This window comes from Falco rusticolus, chromosome 2 (assembly GCF_015220075.1).
Source record: "Falco rusticolus isolate bFalRus1 chromosome 2, bFalRus1.pri, whole genome shotgun sequence".
In the NCBI taxonomy this organism is placed as follows: Eukaryota; Metazoa; Chordata; class Aves; order Falconiformes; family Falconidae; genus Falco; species Falco rusticolus.
In genome coordinates this window covers 110,458,065-110,475,056 of record NC_051188.1, presented here as the reverse complement: position 1 = coordinate 110,475,056, position 16,992 = coordinate 110,458,065, and the positions used below count along the sequence as shown (strand labels likewise).

The 16,992-nt window shown below is 37.5% G+C and overlaps 1 protein-coding gene across 2 annotated transcripts in view; it reads left to right on the top strand.

Annotated features, from left to right (window-relative positions):
• The window catches only part of GBE1 (1,4-alpha-glucan branching enzyme 1), a 167,222-nt gene that overhangs the window by 101,700 nt on the left and 48,530 nt on the right, over positions 1–16,992 (top strand). For both annotated transcript variants that reach the window (XM_037377956.1, XM_037377955.1), the window contains exons 10-12: positions 1,966–2,064; positions 4,870–4,980; positions 7,912–8,083. In XM_037377956.1, coding sequence (XP_037233853.1) covers positions 1,966–2,064; positions 4,870–4,980; positions 7,912–8,083 — 382 coding nt within the window. The remainder of the gene's footprint in view (positions 1–1,965; positions 2,065–4,869; positions 4,981–7,911; positions 8,084–16,992) is intronic.

Sequence of the window (16,992 nt, the reverse complement as noted above, 5' to 3'; positions counted from 1 at the left end):
TTGAGAATTGTGCCATCTTATCAACTTACACAAATACCTTAAGGGTGAGCATTAAGAGGATGCTCTAGGCTCTTTTCAGCGCTGCCCAGCGAAGGTACACCATGGGGCAATGGGCAATAACTGCAACACAAGAAGTTCCATCTGACTATGAGGAAAAAATTCTTTACCCTGAGGGTGACAGACTCTGGCACAGGCTGCCCAGAGAGGCTGTGGAGTCTCCTTCTCTGGAGACATTTAAAACTCTCCTGGATGGAACCTGTGCAACCTGTTCCAGGTGACCCTGCGTTAGCGGGGGTTGGGCTAGATGATCTCCAGAGGTCCCTTCCAGCCCCAACCATGCTGTGATTCTCTGAATGAAGTAGATGGGAGCTACTTAAATCTCACAGTCAGTCCTTGTCCACGTAGTCTTCATAGCATCGGAGAGAAAGGCTTTAGTTTCAGATCATCTTGTTCTGCATAATTCAGAGAGCATTAGTCTGTTTTTATACTTCTGGACAGATTTAGGCGAGCTATTGAACTTCCTTTTATAATACCTAAAGGTGTGGAAGGAATTTCTGCTTCATTGTTTGGTATTTACAGCATGTGGACCGTGGATGCAGTTGTCTGTGCGATGTAATGACTGCTGAATGAAGGAGGATAATCGCCTCCTTTGATCTTCTGGCTTTGCTCTTCACCCAGCTGGCCAGGAGATGCTGCTGGCCATCCCTGCTGCCAGGGCAGGCTGCTGGCTTCTGCTCAGCTTGCTGCCAGCCCAGATCCCCACCATCTTCCCAGCAGAGCTGCTTCCCAGCCTGGCTGGATGCAAGGGTTGATCCATCCCAGGGGCAGGAGTTAACAGTTGCCCTTGCTGAAATTCCTGAGCTTGCTGTCGAGATTCCTGCAGTCAGGGTGTCTCTGGGTGGCAGCCCTGCCTTCTGCCTCCAGGATTCCAGCCATGAGCTTCATGATGATGTGATCCGCCTCCTCGCTTGTGTCAGTATTGGAGGGCGGGTGTGGGGGCTGGACTTGCGTATGTGTGTATGCCCGTCTGTGTGTAACTTAAAGTGCAAATAGCTTTTTCATTGTCTAATGCAGCAATTGGATTTAAAACTGGATTGAATCCAGAATACCAGAGCGTCCTAATTAAGCCCTGGTTCTAGTCAGAATTTAATTTCATAAGTTCTGTTGTGTAGACGGAAGAGATATATGTTAATCCATAAACATTGTCGTAGAATGCCTTCTCACTGACATAAGTTAATAAAATTGAGTACTGATAGACATTCTGCAATTATTGGAGATTTTCATTCTCTGTACAGATTAACTTTAGAAAAAGAATGCTATGGAGATAAATTGCCTTATAAAATGGTTAAATAAATATTTTAATAACTTTGAATACGAATTTAAGGATGTTCAGCCTCCATCAATATGAAACCGGAAAATTATGCTGTAAGAGCACGTCACTTTCCAGGGCTACCTGGATCAATAGTTTTGGGTTTGTGCATTTAGGAAAAGAGTAGATATTGTATTTTTCTTCCTTACACTGCTTTATATTCAACCTTTTCTTCTTATGTCATTTTTAATACAAAATATCAATTAAAAAATGAAGGTTTAATTTGTCTTTTGTAGACTACTTTCTATTGATCACTTGGCTCTTGAGAGCTGATTGTTTCAAATTCTGCATCTACTGAGGTCTCTTCCTGCTCAAATATCTACTCTGTTAAAATATTTTGTACTAGAGTGTTTGATGAGAAAAGTCCTAATGATTTTCCATCTTAACTTTTGCATTCAAACAGCAAATCTGGGTGTAATAATCACTCACTGTTTTGTTTTGGTTTTTTTCTCCTCCTTTACACTGGTCAGTCTGTACAAACACTCTGTAAACTATAAACAGCTTCACAGAAGTATTACTGTATGGTAGACAATCTGAACTAATAATTGCAATGCTGTGCAAATGATATTGTGGTTTTTATTATTATTTTATTTAAGGATGTTTCTGGAATGCCAGCTCTTTGTCGTCCCGTTGCAGAGGGAGGAGGGGGTTTCGATTATCGACTAGCCATGGCTATTCCAGATAAATGGATACAGGTGAGAACTTTTTTAAAAATATGTTCTACTCTTCAAGGTGGGATGTTTCTGTGCATACACAAAAATACTTCTCAATCCTACTGGCAATTTTTACTCTCTCTTCTGTTAATGTCCTATTAAAATAAATTCTGACAGGCTCAAGCACAGGAATTAGTGGCTGAAATGAGAGCTGTCAGATATCCTGTAGGTTTCAGAAGTTCAGGGGCTGTTCTTTTCATTCTGTCTGACACTTGTTTTATTTGTGATAACCTGTGTCTTGCAACAACTATAGAATATTTAGTTTATATTGCATGTGAACAGGTAGATAAGTTAACTGTATGCATACACATATTAAAAAACAAACAAACCAAAAACAGCCACCCCAGCAACATGCAAGGAACCCTCCTGAAATTTGGCATAGTAGTTGGCACTGAACATAGGTAGAGCTGAAAGTTTAACCAAAGTAAACATAAGTGAATTATAGAAACAACAGCGAACAGTATAGTAAGGTTAAAAAGGAATAATAAAAATCTGTAAATGCTCTTCAAGAACAGTAATATACTAATAAACACTGACTACGATAAGGATTTAAATCACCTTTTCCTCAATACAGAGGATCACAAGAAAAGCAGTAAAACACTAAATGATCTCAATAGGCTTTTACTGATGTTTTAGAGAATGTTTTTCGGTTAGATAGAAGATTGCATCCAAATCCCTCAGGCTGTCATGATGATCTGAAACAATAAATGTTTCATATGAGCATTAATGCTTTAATAAATACACTGAGTAGCTTAAAATAAAAAGCAAATTAACTTATCTTTCAGCATCTTTCACTTTGGTAACTGGGTGGTGAAGAGCTGATTGAAAAACAGTTTTCAAACCTCTTTTCATTCAGAAGACAAACTTGCCAGGTTTTCCAACAGGGACAACATCACTAAACTTCAGAGTGTGTAATTTAGATCCTGGAATGCAGTGAGGGCTCATATTTCTGTAGTAATAAGAAACACCTTCACCTTGTTGTGATCATTATTTTATTTTTTTCCTTTTTTCCCTTCTCCTTTACGCCTACAACTTCCTTACCATGCTTTAGGACAGGCAGAGATGAGCAGTTCCCTAGGTAGACAAAATACAAGTGGCCAGGTTCATATTACAAAGAAAAAAAAAAACCCCACAGTGTAGAATTTTACATGGGCAAAAGATTGATAATCTAATTTAGTAGTCTCTGATACGGTCTGTTTGTTTTAATTTGCAATACTTGGAGAGGAATCGTACCTACTCTGCAGTAAATTCCATTCTTAACTGGAGAAAAACATCTTCCAGCCTAAGCAGGTACTTAAGTGAGACAGCAGGTGGATGCTTGGCATGCTGACAGGTGTAAATTCAGCTATGATACTCCAGGCTGTTTCCCAGCAGACTCCAGTTATTTAGGAATGTGTCGATTGTGCAGGAACATAGGGTCATGCAGGCAGGAGCTTCTAGCTAAGGAAGCTGCAAATAAGCAACCACGACAGAAGACCTTGAGTTAGAGAAGGAGATGATGCACGTAATTCATTTACCACATTTCTGGAGGCAAAAATAAAGCTGAAACAATTGGAAGGGAAAAGTTTAGAAACAGTCTATCAGCTGTTATTAAACTGTCCTAGACTGCTTGCTCCCCTTTCTCTCCAGCTTGTAAGTACGTACCTGTTAATAGCAAGTTTTCTAGGCAGCTTCCTAAAATCAGTTTTAAACTTGAAGGATCTCCAGGGTTCCATGAAGTAATTCCAAAGAATTTGTAGAAGTAAGAAAGATAAGCTGTTCGCCATGACAGTGGCTCTACTAGTTCAGATTAAAGATAGATGTAGTACGTAATATGATGATGCACAGGGACCTGAATGTGTTCAGAAGTAGAATTTTTGGAGTCAAAAGAAAAAAAGAAAAGGAAAAGAAAAAAAGGCTGTTTAGGAATACATGGCCAGTTACAACCAGAATGTTGTTTTACAGCATTGTATTAACTATCTTGGTGTTACTGCCTTTTTATCACTTCTGTTTTTATGTCCATATATTTCCATATATGTTTTTAAGTTGTAGTGGTCAATGGAGGTCTCTAAAGAAAAATGAAGGGCCTAAGACTGAAATTGGACTAGATTGAGAAGAGCGAGGAAGTAGTATCATGTCGGGCAGAAAGTCACTATTGATGTGGTTTAAATTGCTAGAAATCAGGAGCTAGCATGGCAAAAAATGTAAAGCTTGTTTTGTATTACAAAGCTTTGGGTTTGGAACTGACTGGGAATGCACAGATCAGGGGAAAGTGCAAGTCCCTGTGCTAAGTACCTTCTGATGTTATTGTGCGCTTCCTGGCAATAGCATAGTGCTGTCTTGTAGTGATACATTCTCCACCAGTCAGCCCCGTGGTTAAGCTGTAATTAGAAGCCGCCGTGTGCCAGGGTTGCTTGAACTTCTTTCAGTATTGTGTGTAGGTAGATACATGCCCACATGTTTCTTCCTAGTTTTTGGTGCAGTGCTTTTTTGCAGCTCCTGCCAGTCACATTGCCTGTGTATCAGGGGATTCGCATGGTGGATGGCTAGTCCCATTGTCCTTGCTTATACATGGAAGTACAGGAGAGACAAAGTGTCCTATTTATTATGTTTAGGTAGTGGAACTGAAAAGAAGAAATCTCTTTGGATTATCAGAGAAAGCTCACAACTTCAAAACTTGGGAATAGGAGAAGTAACAGTTCACAATCCATGGGAACTTTCTGCACCAAGATAATGAAGAAAAGTAGTAATGTGCTTTTAGTTGAAACAGCAATAACTTTTTGGTGGTCTTTCCCTTAATTTCTGCAGATTATTAAGGAGCTGAAAGATGAAGACTGGAATATGGGCAATATTGTGCATACATTAACAAACAGACGGTATGAAGAAAAATACATTGCATATGCAGAGAGTCATGACCAGGTATTTTATCTGTTTGTTCATATATAAGCAAGTAAAAGATGAGGTTTAGAGACAAAATGAGGCAAGGGTTGAGAAGAATAGGCAACAGAGACAGGTAGATCTGAACTAATGTTTGTTTTGTTTTGTTTTAATTATTGGGGTTTCTTCTGATCCTCCTTCTTAATAAAGGATTCTTGCTTGGAGTAGGTGGGTGTTGTTTTTCAGTTTTGTGGTTCTTAAGAAATGAAAAATTATTCCTGTTATGCCTGCCTGTCATAAGACATTTGAAGGCATCTAATCCATGCTTTGGAAAATCTGGTTTCCATAAAGTAAACTGGAGCACCATTTATGATAATCTTAAACGGTATCACAATTTAGCATATTTGTTCACTGAATCAGTGTTTGAGATTTGTATTCCTTTCAAGAAAATGTTTTCCTCTCCAGAGGGATTGCAGACATCCTTTTTTGAGATCTAAATGAAATATTCTTTAACAGTTTGGTTCAAAACACAGCAATTGTAATGGTTCTGTATATGGGAAAATGAAAAAGAAATGAATAGTTTTGATAACACTCACCTCCCACAGTCTTTGTAATGGTTGTTTCTGAAGAATCAGAAGTCACGTTGGTTGAGAATTTTAAAATTAGGAACTTAAAAAAAACCCACCACAAAACATTTTCTAATAAAAGGTTTAAGTAATGTACCTTCAACATTTTCTTCTACATAAGAAGCTGACATTCTACTTCCTATAGTTTCTATAATAAAATTCAACAGAAATGTCTAAAACAAGGCATGTATTTTATTTTAAGAAGAGAATTCTGACTTTATCAGCTTAATTTTGTGTAGCTATTTACACGCTTACCTCGGAGACTGTTACACAGTGTTCACTTAAGGCATGACAGTAGAGTCCCAGTCCTGGTAAAGAGCTTCAGGCATTACTTGGAAATGTATATTATTCTGTGCTTATTTGCTTTTATAAAGGCTAATTCTTCATCCTAAGGCATGACATATAACATTACTGTTGCTCTCGTTTATTTCATGCTGGATTTTATCAATTTAGTTGTTTTCCGTAACACCATGTATTTTTGTTTTAGAATCTCATACTTGGAAAGAAGATCTATTTATTTTGATTAAAAAAAACCCCAAAACCCACAAACAAAAAAACCAATTATTGCTGACATACATGAGAATGATATGTGAAAAGTTAGGAGAGAGAAACAAAATGGGAGTGTAGATAAAATTCGGTCTGAAGATACTTTAAGTGATGCATGTGAAGGACTGAAACAATTCTAGCTACTTATATGTTACAATGGGGCTACGAGCTGACTGTTACCAGTCATACAGGGCCTTGTGGTTATATCAAGTGTGTGAAAATAGCAACTCCGTGCTTATAGCTGTAAAAAAAAAAAAAAAGGCAGATATAGTACTGAAATTATTATGAGTGGAATGAAGAGAAAAATTATTATGCCACTGTAGTCTTTCATGGTTTGTAGCATCTTGAATGTTGGAGGCAGATTTGGTCCTGTATCTCAAAAGATATACAGCATAACTGGGAAAAATGCTGTGAGTGAGTTAGTAAGATTAATACTGGGTGTGAATTCCTTTTCATGAGAAGAAAACTAAATAGACTAAGACTCTTCAGGGTAGAAGAGATGATTGAAAGGGGAAGGATAACAGTTCATAAAATCATGGCTGGCATAGAAAACATGAACACCTTCTAATTGGAAGATTAGGGGGATATTAAATGACACTAACAAAAGGTACATTCTGAGTCCAGAGAACAGTTCTTCTTCGCAGCTGTTCACTGCAGTCTTCAGTCTTGCTATGGTTGCGTAGGAATTTTGCCTTTAAATATTATTTTTTACTTGAGGGAATAATCTACGTATGGTGTTACATTGTTAGATGGAAAATTAAAGGATGATAGTGCTTTTTAGCTAGACTGGTTTACAACTCAGCTGTCTCCCTGGAATGTAGTGAGTTTTCATGCTAGAGTATAAAATGAGAATTAGGTTAATTGAACAAAAAATAGCTATTTTACATATAAATGCTCCAAAATGTTTTCAGCTACCTTCGTGCTAATATATTGGAGTAATTCTTGTTACATAGCATTTGTGTGGCCTTTCTCAAATAACAGTAAGCACTACCTAGTTAGGAATTCAGTTGCTGTTTTTAGTCAGAATTACTAGTTTGTGTTTTCTCTTGTGTGAAATCACAGAAAACCAATCACATTTTTGATTGCATATAAATGACCGTTTCATATTCAATCTGTGTCTCTAAATCAGGAGTGTTGTTAATAGCCCATTATTTGTACATCCCAGGAACTTTACCTAGGATTTTTGCTTTCTTATTTTCTGTAAAAATTACAAAGTGGTAGGTCACTTGTGGCATATTGAGTTGACACTAACATTTCACATTTGATATCTGTAGGCAAGAAGGTTCTCAGAAGTGGTTGTGCAGTTTGATCCCATCAGGTGAAATGTAGGAGCACAACAGGGGTTAGACAGCTATTGGTTTGTGGATCATATACCCGCACTCCCATCGGCGTGGGGAGAGCTCCAGTAACCATGTGGAGGGTTGCAAGGGGAAAACAGATGGTCCCGTCTGGCATCCAGTCGAGGCTCAGCTCGGGGATGTCCCTGCCTCAATTTACATGCTGTCTCTTTTTGGCAGCAGATTATAGATATCATGCCCACGTGAATACACATCACACAATACAAAGTTGCAGTAACTGGAAGCGAGGGTCACTGTGACCTGGTGATCAGTGGCGGTGGCAGGATGTTTTCTTTATGAACAGGGACTAGATTGTGCACATCGAGCCACATCCTTAACTCTTCAACAATCTCTCGAGTCCTCCCCTTACGACAGAGTGCCTGCTTTAAAAAAAAAAAAAAAAAGTTAAACACATCTAGTACACCCAAGAGTTCTCCTCATGTGTTTATTTGTAACTGTTACAGGCGCTTGTTGGTGATAAGACCTTGGCGTTTCGACTGATGGATGCAGAAATGTATACAAACATGAGTGTGCTCTCACCTCTTACTGCAGTTATTGATCGTGGAATACAGCTTCATAAAATGATTCGTCTCATTACTCATGCACTTGGAGGAGAGAGCTATCTGAACTTCATGGGTAAGTAATCTTAGGAATAAGTCTTTTATTTTCTCATCTACAGAATGCTTGGCAGGGAAATAAAACGATCCGACATCATCTTATATCCACTGTATTTATCACAATTCTGAAGTTTGGAGCGTAAATGCTTTTATAAGGATTTAGTACAAAAGGTAATATGCATTGTTTTTCTGTCTGTAAGATATATTATCAGACAAGAAAATAAAATCAATGTGGTTCCTAAAAATGTGTTAAGCTCTAGTTCAGGTTACTCTGATTTACAACTCAGACTAGTATTTTAATTATTGTTCTGTGAGTTTTTTATGTGGTAAGCCTTGCCTTACACAGCTGGGTTGTCTTTCGTGTCTGTTCTACTTTCCTAAATGTTTTAGGGTAACAGTGAATTTACTAAAGATAGCTCTTGCTTATTTCAGTTAGTAGTTGCCAGGAAGGAGTCTGGAATCAGTTGAATTGTATTGCCTTGTTTCTTATTGAATAACAGAGGCTTAATATAGTAGGCAAGGACAAATCATAAAGATCAAAGGCACATCCTGCTATGGAAGCATGGAAATAGTAAGAGTTAGCAATACTTTTTTGTTGTTTGTAAGTGGTAAAATACAGTTGTCGCATTGCTTCCTAAGTACTAGTGCTACAAGAACGTGTAATAGTTAAGCACATTTAATCCGCAAGTTACAGTTCCAAGCAGTCATCTTAAAAAGTTGAATCATGTTCTTGGTTTTATACAAAATGCTGAAGCTATTTATGCTTGATGCTTTTTACCATATTCATGTTCCTTAATTTCTTTTTAGATTAATCCTTACTTTATAGTAAAAACCATAAATCTGTAATGTGGTGTGACAAGTTCTGTATAGCAGTTGTGAAAGTCTCATGGGGAAAAAAAGGCTGAACATGTGCTGTAAGTGACCAGCTCAGTTTTCTGACAATGAAACACTTGAAAATTATATAAGTTCTGGCTTAATGCTGCTTTCAGCTTTTATTATTGAATAATTTGTATTATCAAGATGAAGGATTGTTGGATATATATTGCCTTTCTTCCATCATAGTATATTTAAAAATATATTTTTCTAATTAAACAACTGGCGAACATTGAAATGGACCATTGCCTTATTATTTAAGCATGTCTGTACTGATACATTTTCTTCCTTGGTATTAGAAGAACACTCAAAAAATACCATGTTTTGGGGTTTTCTTAATAAGAATTAAAGCAACTTCAGTACAGAACAAATCAATTCAGTATATGATATACTAGTAAAACTACTGTTTCCAAAAAAACGCAGAATTTTTCCCTGACAGTGAAGAAAAGTCAATAAAATAAATGTGAAGTGTGTAGCCAGGCACCAAAATGTGCAAGGTATGATGTAATCAAACTAGTGATACTACAATAGTTAAGGAAGCAAGTGTGTAAAAAATATGCCCCAAATTGACTTGGTAAGGTTAGAAAAATAACAGTAATCCAATGTGACATGTTGATTTCAGTGTGTTAGTGCAGGTTGATTGAGCAATTAATATTGTGTATCCTTGGGTACTGCATATGTTTCAGTAACTACGTTATAGTTTGCTATATGTAAAAGGTGAAGAGATTGTAATAAATGTTGGAGGAGAAAACATACGCTCAGAATGCTTGCAGTCCGGTGTACTCAAAATGCATGTTGCAGCTTGCTGTCTATTTAAGTGAACACAGAGACAAACGAGTTCTTCAGCTGTCAGTTTTCAGTGAATGCTGAGGGGGAGGAAGGGAAGCCTCCTGTAGGGTGTGGGGAGGACTGGAAATCTGCTTTCACAACACCTGGAGAAGGTATTCCAGGTGCCTCTGTGCTTCCCATGGTCCTTCCGTAAATATCTTGTATCTTCTTTTTCTGCAGATTAGAGACACCAAAGCAACACGCTGCTTTCTCAATGCTTTGCTCACCTTATGAAAAAAATTGTTTCTAAAAAATGTATTGGGAGTGGAAATCTGTCTTCCTGAATGTATGTTGAAATTTCTTTTGAAGATCTGGAGTAATGTTTAATTACACCTGTGTTGGAGTATCATTTGTACTCCATACATGCAAGCAGATTCCTGTTGAGAGAAGTTGTGCCCCACTGAACACCAAACACTGGTACTGGCTTTCTCCCATTTTCTCACTTTTCACAGGGGACCATTCTTTGCCCATCTTACAGGTGTCTATAAAAAAACACTGCAAAGATCCTGGAAGTTGTTCTTGGTTTTTGTGTTTCTGGATGTTTAATTTTCACTGAAGACTTTTATTTTCCTTCCCAATTGCTTATATCCTGGTATAGACAATCAATGATGTATACAAACAGAAATGTGAATGGGAAAGTTTTGTCATTTCAGTGAATTCATTCCCTTGTAACACAAACCGTTGGGAGCATTCTTTCCTCTGGTCTGTATTTCAGTTTTCTGTGCAGCTTTGCAAATAATCTCTTGGGCTCCATGTGCCCATCTGTCATGGAAGACTTAACCCAGAAAGGGGAGAACTCTGTATGCTTGGCCAAAAATGAGCATGACAATGATAAACATCCTGCTGTAGTGAATGAACACTCTGGAAGGCCAGTTTATTTAATAGCAATAGTAAAAAAAAAAGGTAGCAATTGTTTTGAAACTTGTGCTATGTCTAAATCCTCTGCTTTCAAAGCAGGTAGGGAGCAACAATTCTGATGTAGCTGTAGTTTGTTCAACCTGGCTTCTGTTTTAGATGGAGATTTTAATACTGAGTCTGGCCAGTACTGGTCAGAAGATGTTATATGACTTTAGGAAATCACAAAAATTACAAGTTCCTCTGCACAGTACTTTAGTAGGAGCACAGGGGTGATGCTTCATTCTTCCTCTACAGCTAAGCTTCTGTGAAGATGTTGATAATACACACAGATAATACACACTTGATTTTCTGAACTTATATGACGCTTAAAGAGAAAGCCCCAAGCATTCACAGTATGTGCCTGTATTAAATACTGGAAGTAATTTTTTTTTTTAATAGTAGGAAAACACCTTGTAGTTGTACTTATTTTTGTTTGCAATTGTGGTGATATTGAAATACAATATGTACCTGATATTACCTTAAAATCAGAAAATTACATGAAAAAATATTTGGAGACATAGATATTTTCCCTGTTTAATATGAGAATTTGAAGGTAAATTCAAAATAAGCTCCCTCTATCTGACTAAAAATCTTTATTGTCAATTTAACCCCCTACAAAGTAACAAAAAGGCTTAAGGTTTGAGTCTACTTCCTCAATTTCTAAACAAGGACTAACAGAAGCTGTTACAAGACTTCCAGAATACTACAGGAATCTTTTGATCTCACCTTGAAAATGAACTGACCACTATTGTTACCTACTAGACGATGTTTAACTTCAATGTAACTACTCTCACATATTTCTTGAAAATAATAGTTGAACTTAGCACTACAAAACTGTTCTGTGTTGACATACCTTCATTTTTCTTTGGCTTCATTTTCCATCCTGTCCTTGAAGAAAATCTGTAGACAGCTGTAATTGTTCCTTTCCTTCAAATGTTCTTTTTCTATTCTCATGCTTGTTACCTGCGCCCCGCACTTAGGGAAGCCATGCAGGACATGTGAAAGGTGTTCTTCAGTGAGCTTGTTTCCGTGTTCTCTCCGTACCTTGCAGGATACATCTGTTCGTCTATCTAGATTTAGACAAGTAAGGGTAGCTGCTTTCTTGCCTGAAATAGACATAAGATCCAGTCCAGGGGGCCTTAAATAGCATTTTAGGTCCTTGGGATTGATCCTTCATAGCAAAAACGTTTAGTGGTTTAGTAGAGTCTTGCTTTTCAGCTTGCTAACATTAGTTTTCTTGCTTTCTTCTTCATTTAAAATTGGCTTAAACTCCAATCTATTTATTGAAATGGAGATTAGTTCCTACATGAACCTCTAGCACTATTTTTCATGGCTTTTCTACAGTAAAACATGTCTTAATTAGGACTTCAGAGACCAAGTTTCATCCCCTGCAAAACAACTTGTTTTATATGTATAGTTAAGCTAGAAAGTGATTTGTAGTAACTAGCACATTTTTTTGCAATCACGACCATTGGCTGATGGTGTTACCATTTGCATTGACATTTACTTCTGTTTCACCAATACTGAATTTATCTTGTAAAGCTTTCTTTTCCTACTCGTTAGTTCACTTACACAGTAATTTATCTACTTTCTCTATGTTTAGGGGTTTTCTTGGCTGAACTAAACCAGTTTCTTGTCTAATGGTTAGGTATGATGAGACTTATTCTCTCTTTGGCCTTAAAAATAAGGCAAATTGGTATGCATCATCTATTCCTTTAAGTATTTTGGAGAGAGAAAGATAATTTTTCCATTCAATTATTTATTGTTAAACTAAAGGATTTTGTAACAAGGCTTTTGAAAATATGTTGACAAACAAAAGGAGTGGTGTTGATATGAGTAGCGCTAATATCAGGGTGGGAAATGTACATACAATTTACTTTTTAAATATTAGAAATGTGAAATAAAGATTATACAATATAATTTACAATACGAATGGGAATGTTACTTAAAACATTATCTGAAATACTACTTTTATTGCTACCTATTCTAGATAAAAAAGAAATTGAATCAAACCCAAGAATATTTAGCTTAAACCTAAGGGGCTTTTGTTTTCTTAGACATGTTGCAAGGCAATCACTTTGAAATTTTACAGTTGTTTTTTTTTCCTCTCCCCTGTACGCTTTCTTGTGCGTATTACTGCTGTGCACTGGTTACAGCATGACATTTTAGACCATTACCTCAAAGGCCCTGCAACAGCAAATGCTCTTTAAACTCTCTCTCTTCAGTCAACTCCTTTTGATAAACCAGCTTGAAGTGTGCACTTGGTAAGGGCTGTGGATTAGGATCTGTAATTTGAAGTCATCCTTCTTAATATGCTTACCTAGTATACCTGACAAATGTGCTTTCTGTGCTGCCAGTTCTACCATGCGCTTTAAATTCACGGCAGTCTGACAGAAACAATTACTTTCATTTTAAGGCAGAAAACAAGAAGGGTGTAGTCTGAAATCTTGCACATAGTTTGTCATAGATTTCCTGTCCTGTGGTGACAGACCACCTACAACTTTGTTGCATAGTACCCTGTATGCCCTCCGTCACAGCTTGGGACAGGCAGTGACAGAGGGAAGAATCCATATATATACATTAGGCTTCAGTAACTGGTTTGAGAGTCTAGTCTGTTCCAGAACATCTAGAGCTGCAAACTGTTAATATCTATTGTTCATTTAAACAGAGTTGATTGCAACACAGTTCATTTCTACACTTGCTCAAAACCCATTAGAGGGACTGGGAAAGACTGTCTTGTAATTTAGAAAACTGAACACACAACCCTGTCTAATCCTACCTTCTCTTCACAAATTTAAATATGTTCAACTAGAAATGTGTTCTGGGAATTGATTCTGCTTCCTCTTTGAGAGGGTAAAGAAGAAAGATCCACACGCATGTATGTAATTTAAAAATAAAATAGGCACTAGCACCAGTCTACATATGTGATGGTGGATCAGTGTCTACACTATGGCTTCTCAGGTCAGGAACCTTGAAACAGAAGCCTTCGTGGCCAACGGGATCCTCAGAACTGCACAAAAATCAAAGTTCCTCCAGATGTGTTCATGGATTGAAGTCCAGGCAGGATTTTCCGGGGCAGGAGAAAGAATTGTCTAAATTGCAGTAGCTGTTGTGTGTGGGTGCTCCTTTCTTCTTTCAGAGTTTCAGATGATGTTTCCTTGGTTTGTTCCTAAGTGTTAAGTCTGCGGGTATCAGATACTACAGTATTATAGGTGAAGTTGATTTGTATGTAATATATAAAGCCATTCTGACATTTTGTTTCAGTTACTAGGTGTTTTGTTTTAAAGAATGGGTAGTTTTCTAGTGATTTTTCTGTTACTGGTATAAAGAGACTGGATTTTTAAGCCTCAGTTAAATTGTTTTGGGAACTACAGATATTTTTATTATGCTAAGTACCATCATTTTACTATGGTGATGTTATTGAGACTTCTGCTAATGTCTTAGGCTTTGTTCATGACTCCGTCCATTGCCTTGCATCTTGTAGCATCTTTTGTCACCATGTGTAAGTGCATCCAACCTAGTCTACTGATACAATAGTTGGTGTGGTCTGAGGACTTGCTAAGGAATAATAAATGAAGTTGTAATATAAATATATTGAAGTTATGTTAGAAACGAGTTCCATTTCTGTCTGCATGACAGCCTTCATTTTTGCTTTATTGTTGTTTTGAAGAACAATCACACTAACAGGCCTCTATATATTATAACTTCATACTTTCAGCACAGGTTTTTGGAGGAGTTTCTATTTTCAAGCATTCAAAATTATAATTTATTGTAGAAATTATGACAGTCATATTCCTATGAAAAACCTTTTCCACATCTGGATTTTTAACTCTGTAGGGCATGGCTGTTATTTTATTCTTTCATAAATGTGTTTTTATCCATAGCTACTAAATGCAAAAACACTTTTCAGTAAACTATAATTAAACCGTATACAGATGGCATTAGTTTTAATTAGCTGTCTTTTATGGAAAAAACAACCCCAACAAATCTCAATAGTCAAAGAAAAATATGAAGACTACAATATTTTGGATTAATTATATTTTGTTTCCAGTTTCTTCACCTTGAATTCAAATAAACTTAAAATCAAAAGGTTTACCTCACTTTCAGACTCCTTTGCTTTTTCAATTCAGTATGTAAGCAACATAAAAAGCATCTTAAAAATGTATCTCAAATTTACTGGGAGTTGTGCATATAAATGCACATATTTGTACATAATAAACTGTTTTGGTTATTCTTCAGGTGTCCAAAATTAAGAATTTGGTAGAGGAGAGAACATTATTGACTGTTAGTATGAACGTGTGATCATTTTCTATAAATTTGATACTATATTGAAAATTGATCTTGTGTGTGTATATATACACACACATATATATGTATGCATCTGAAAATGTGTGGCCAGCAGGACCAGGGCAGGGACCGTCCCCCTGTGCTGGGCACTGGTGAGGCCGCACCTGGGATCCTGTGTTCAGCCTTGGGCCCCTCACTGCAGGAGGCACGTTGAGGCGCTGGAGCGTGTCCAGAGACGGGCAACGGAGCTGGGGAGGGGTCTGGAGCACAAGGCTGATGAGGAGCGGCTGAGGGAGCTGGGGGTGCTCAGCCTGGAGAGGAGCAGGCTCAGGGGGGACCTTATCGCTCTCTGCAGCTGCCTGACAGGGGCTGTAGGCGGGGGGGGGGGTCGGTCTCTTCTCCCAGGTAACAAGGGACTGGACAAGAGAAAATGGCTTCAAGTTGCAGCAGGGGAGGTTTAGATTGGATGTTAGGGAAAATGTCTTCACTAGAAGGGTGGTGAAGCATTGGAAGGGGCTGCCCAGGGAAGTGTGGAATCACCATCCCTGGAATGTGTTCAAAAAAATGTGTGGGTGCTGTACTTTGAGGGACATGGTTTACTGATGGAGTTGGCAATCCTGTGTTAACAGGTGGACTTGATGATCTCAAAGGTCTTTTCTAACCTAAATTCTGTGATGCTATATGAAAAGGTTTCTATAAAGATTCATTAAATGTGTAAGCAATTAAGTGTAGTCACACTTTCTATGCTGTGGAGAACTTGGATTCAGACAAAATGCTTCAAATGTTTTCTCTTTATATAGTCATGAAGTGCTTTAAAATATTACGTATTGTAATTATTCTAAAAATTTTACAAAGCTAGGTTTATCCTATGGACTCTGTTAACGATTAGTGCTTTAGAAGAGCCTTGACATTGTCAGGTACGTAAAAATGTCTTTGTGATTGTTTTGTTATAATGCCTCTTCAGAGAAAAAAAAGATCTATCTGGTCCCCTTTTCTGAGTAGAAAGCACTTTTGGGGATGTGTATGTGTTTTTCTTATGGTCACATGAAGATATGGTCCATCACTGCATGTATTCAGAACAATAGATTAGCTATACTTATTATAGCTAACCTATAGCCTTATGCTTCCAAGACTTCTTGGTTGAAAGATGGTGCAAGACTATAAGGAAGACAATATTTTTTGGTTTTCCCGTAAATATTAAGTTGATCTGTAGGAAAGACTGGATTTTCAGTATCCAGGTAGCCACTCTAGATTACCAAAAACCATTAGCTGGCCTTTTTGAGAAAAACTAGTCTTGTTTGGGGTTTTTTTCCCTCTGTTGTGCTGCTTCAATAAATTCGTGTAATGACATGTAGTTTTCACACAGATCTTAGCTTCTGCCTTGTCACAAAGCAAAAGCGTAATGTTTATTTTCTAGTTTATCAACATCACTAATGACATGCTTAGCACAGGAGGCCACTCATCTCCTGAATGCTAGATGTCTACAGAAATGGTCAGCCTGATAAAAACTAAATCTGTGCAAGACCTTTGTGTGTAAGAGCAGGGGAAAGGGGTCAGCATGCCCCTTTGAAACAGTGGTAAACGTGTTCGTATGAAAGCTTTTGTCTTTTCTTTCCCTGCTGCTCACTGTACTTCATACAATTTCAATGCTGATAATTTATTAATACTCCTTTTGTTTTGAGTTACTTCTTTCTGAAACCCCCAATGCTGAAATGAAGCTACAGCCGCCTCTTACCACACCCAGCTCTGTTTCATTTCTACTTTTTTTTCAGTTAGTCTGTACTTGGTAATCTGGAAAGGGTTTAGTGATTGCATGGCCAAGAGAAAAATGGATCTATTTTGTCCAAAAACCATCTGCCAAAGAGGAAAAAAAATTCTTCCTGTTTATACTTTGTAGACTGGCTTTTAAAGTGAGAGAGAGGTGACCCAAACCGTGTTTCCCTTTACATCCCAATCAAGTAATTTAGCAACAGGAATCTCGTGAGCTGGTGTAAGAGCATGCATAAGAATCTGTTAATCAGCAACCCTACCACTGGCAATGCA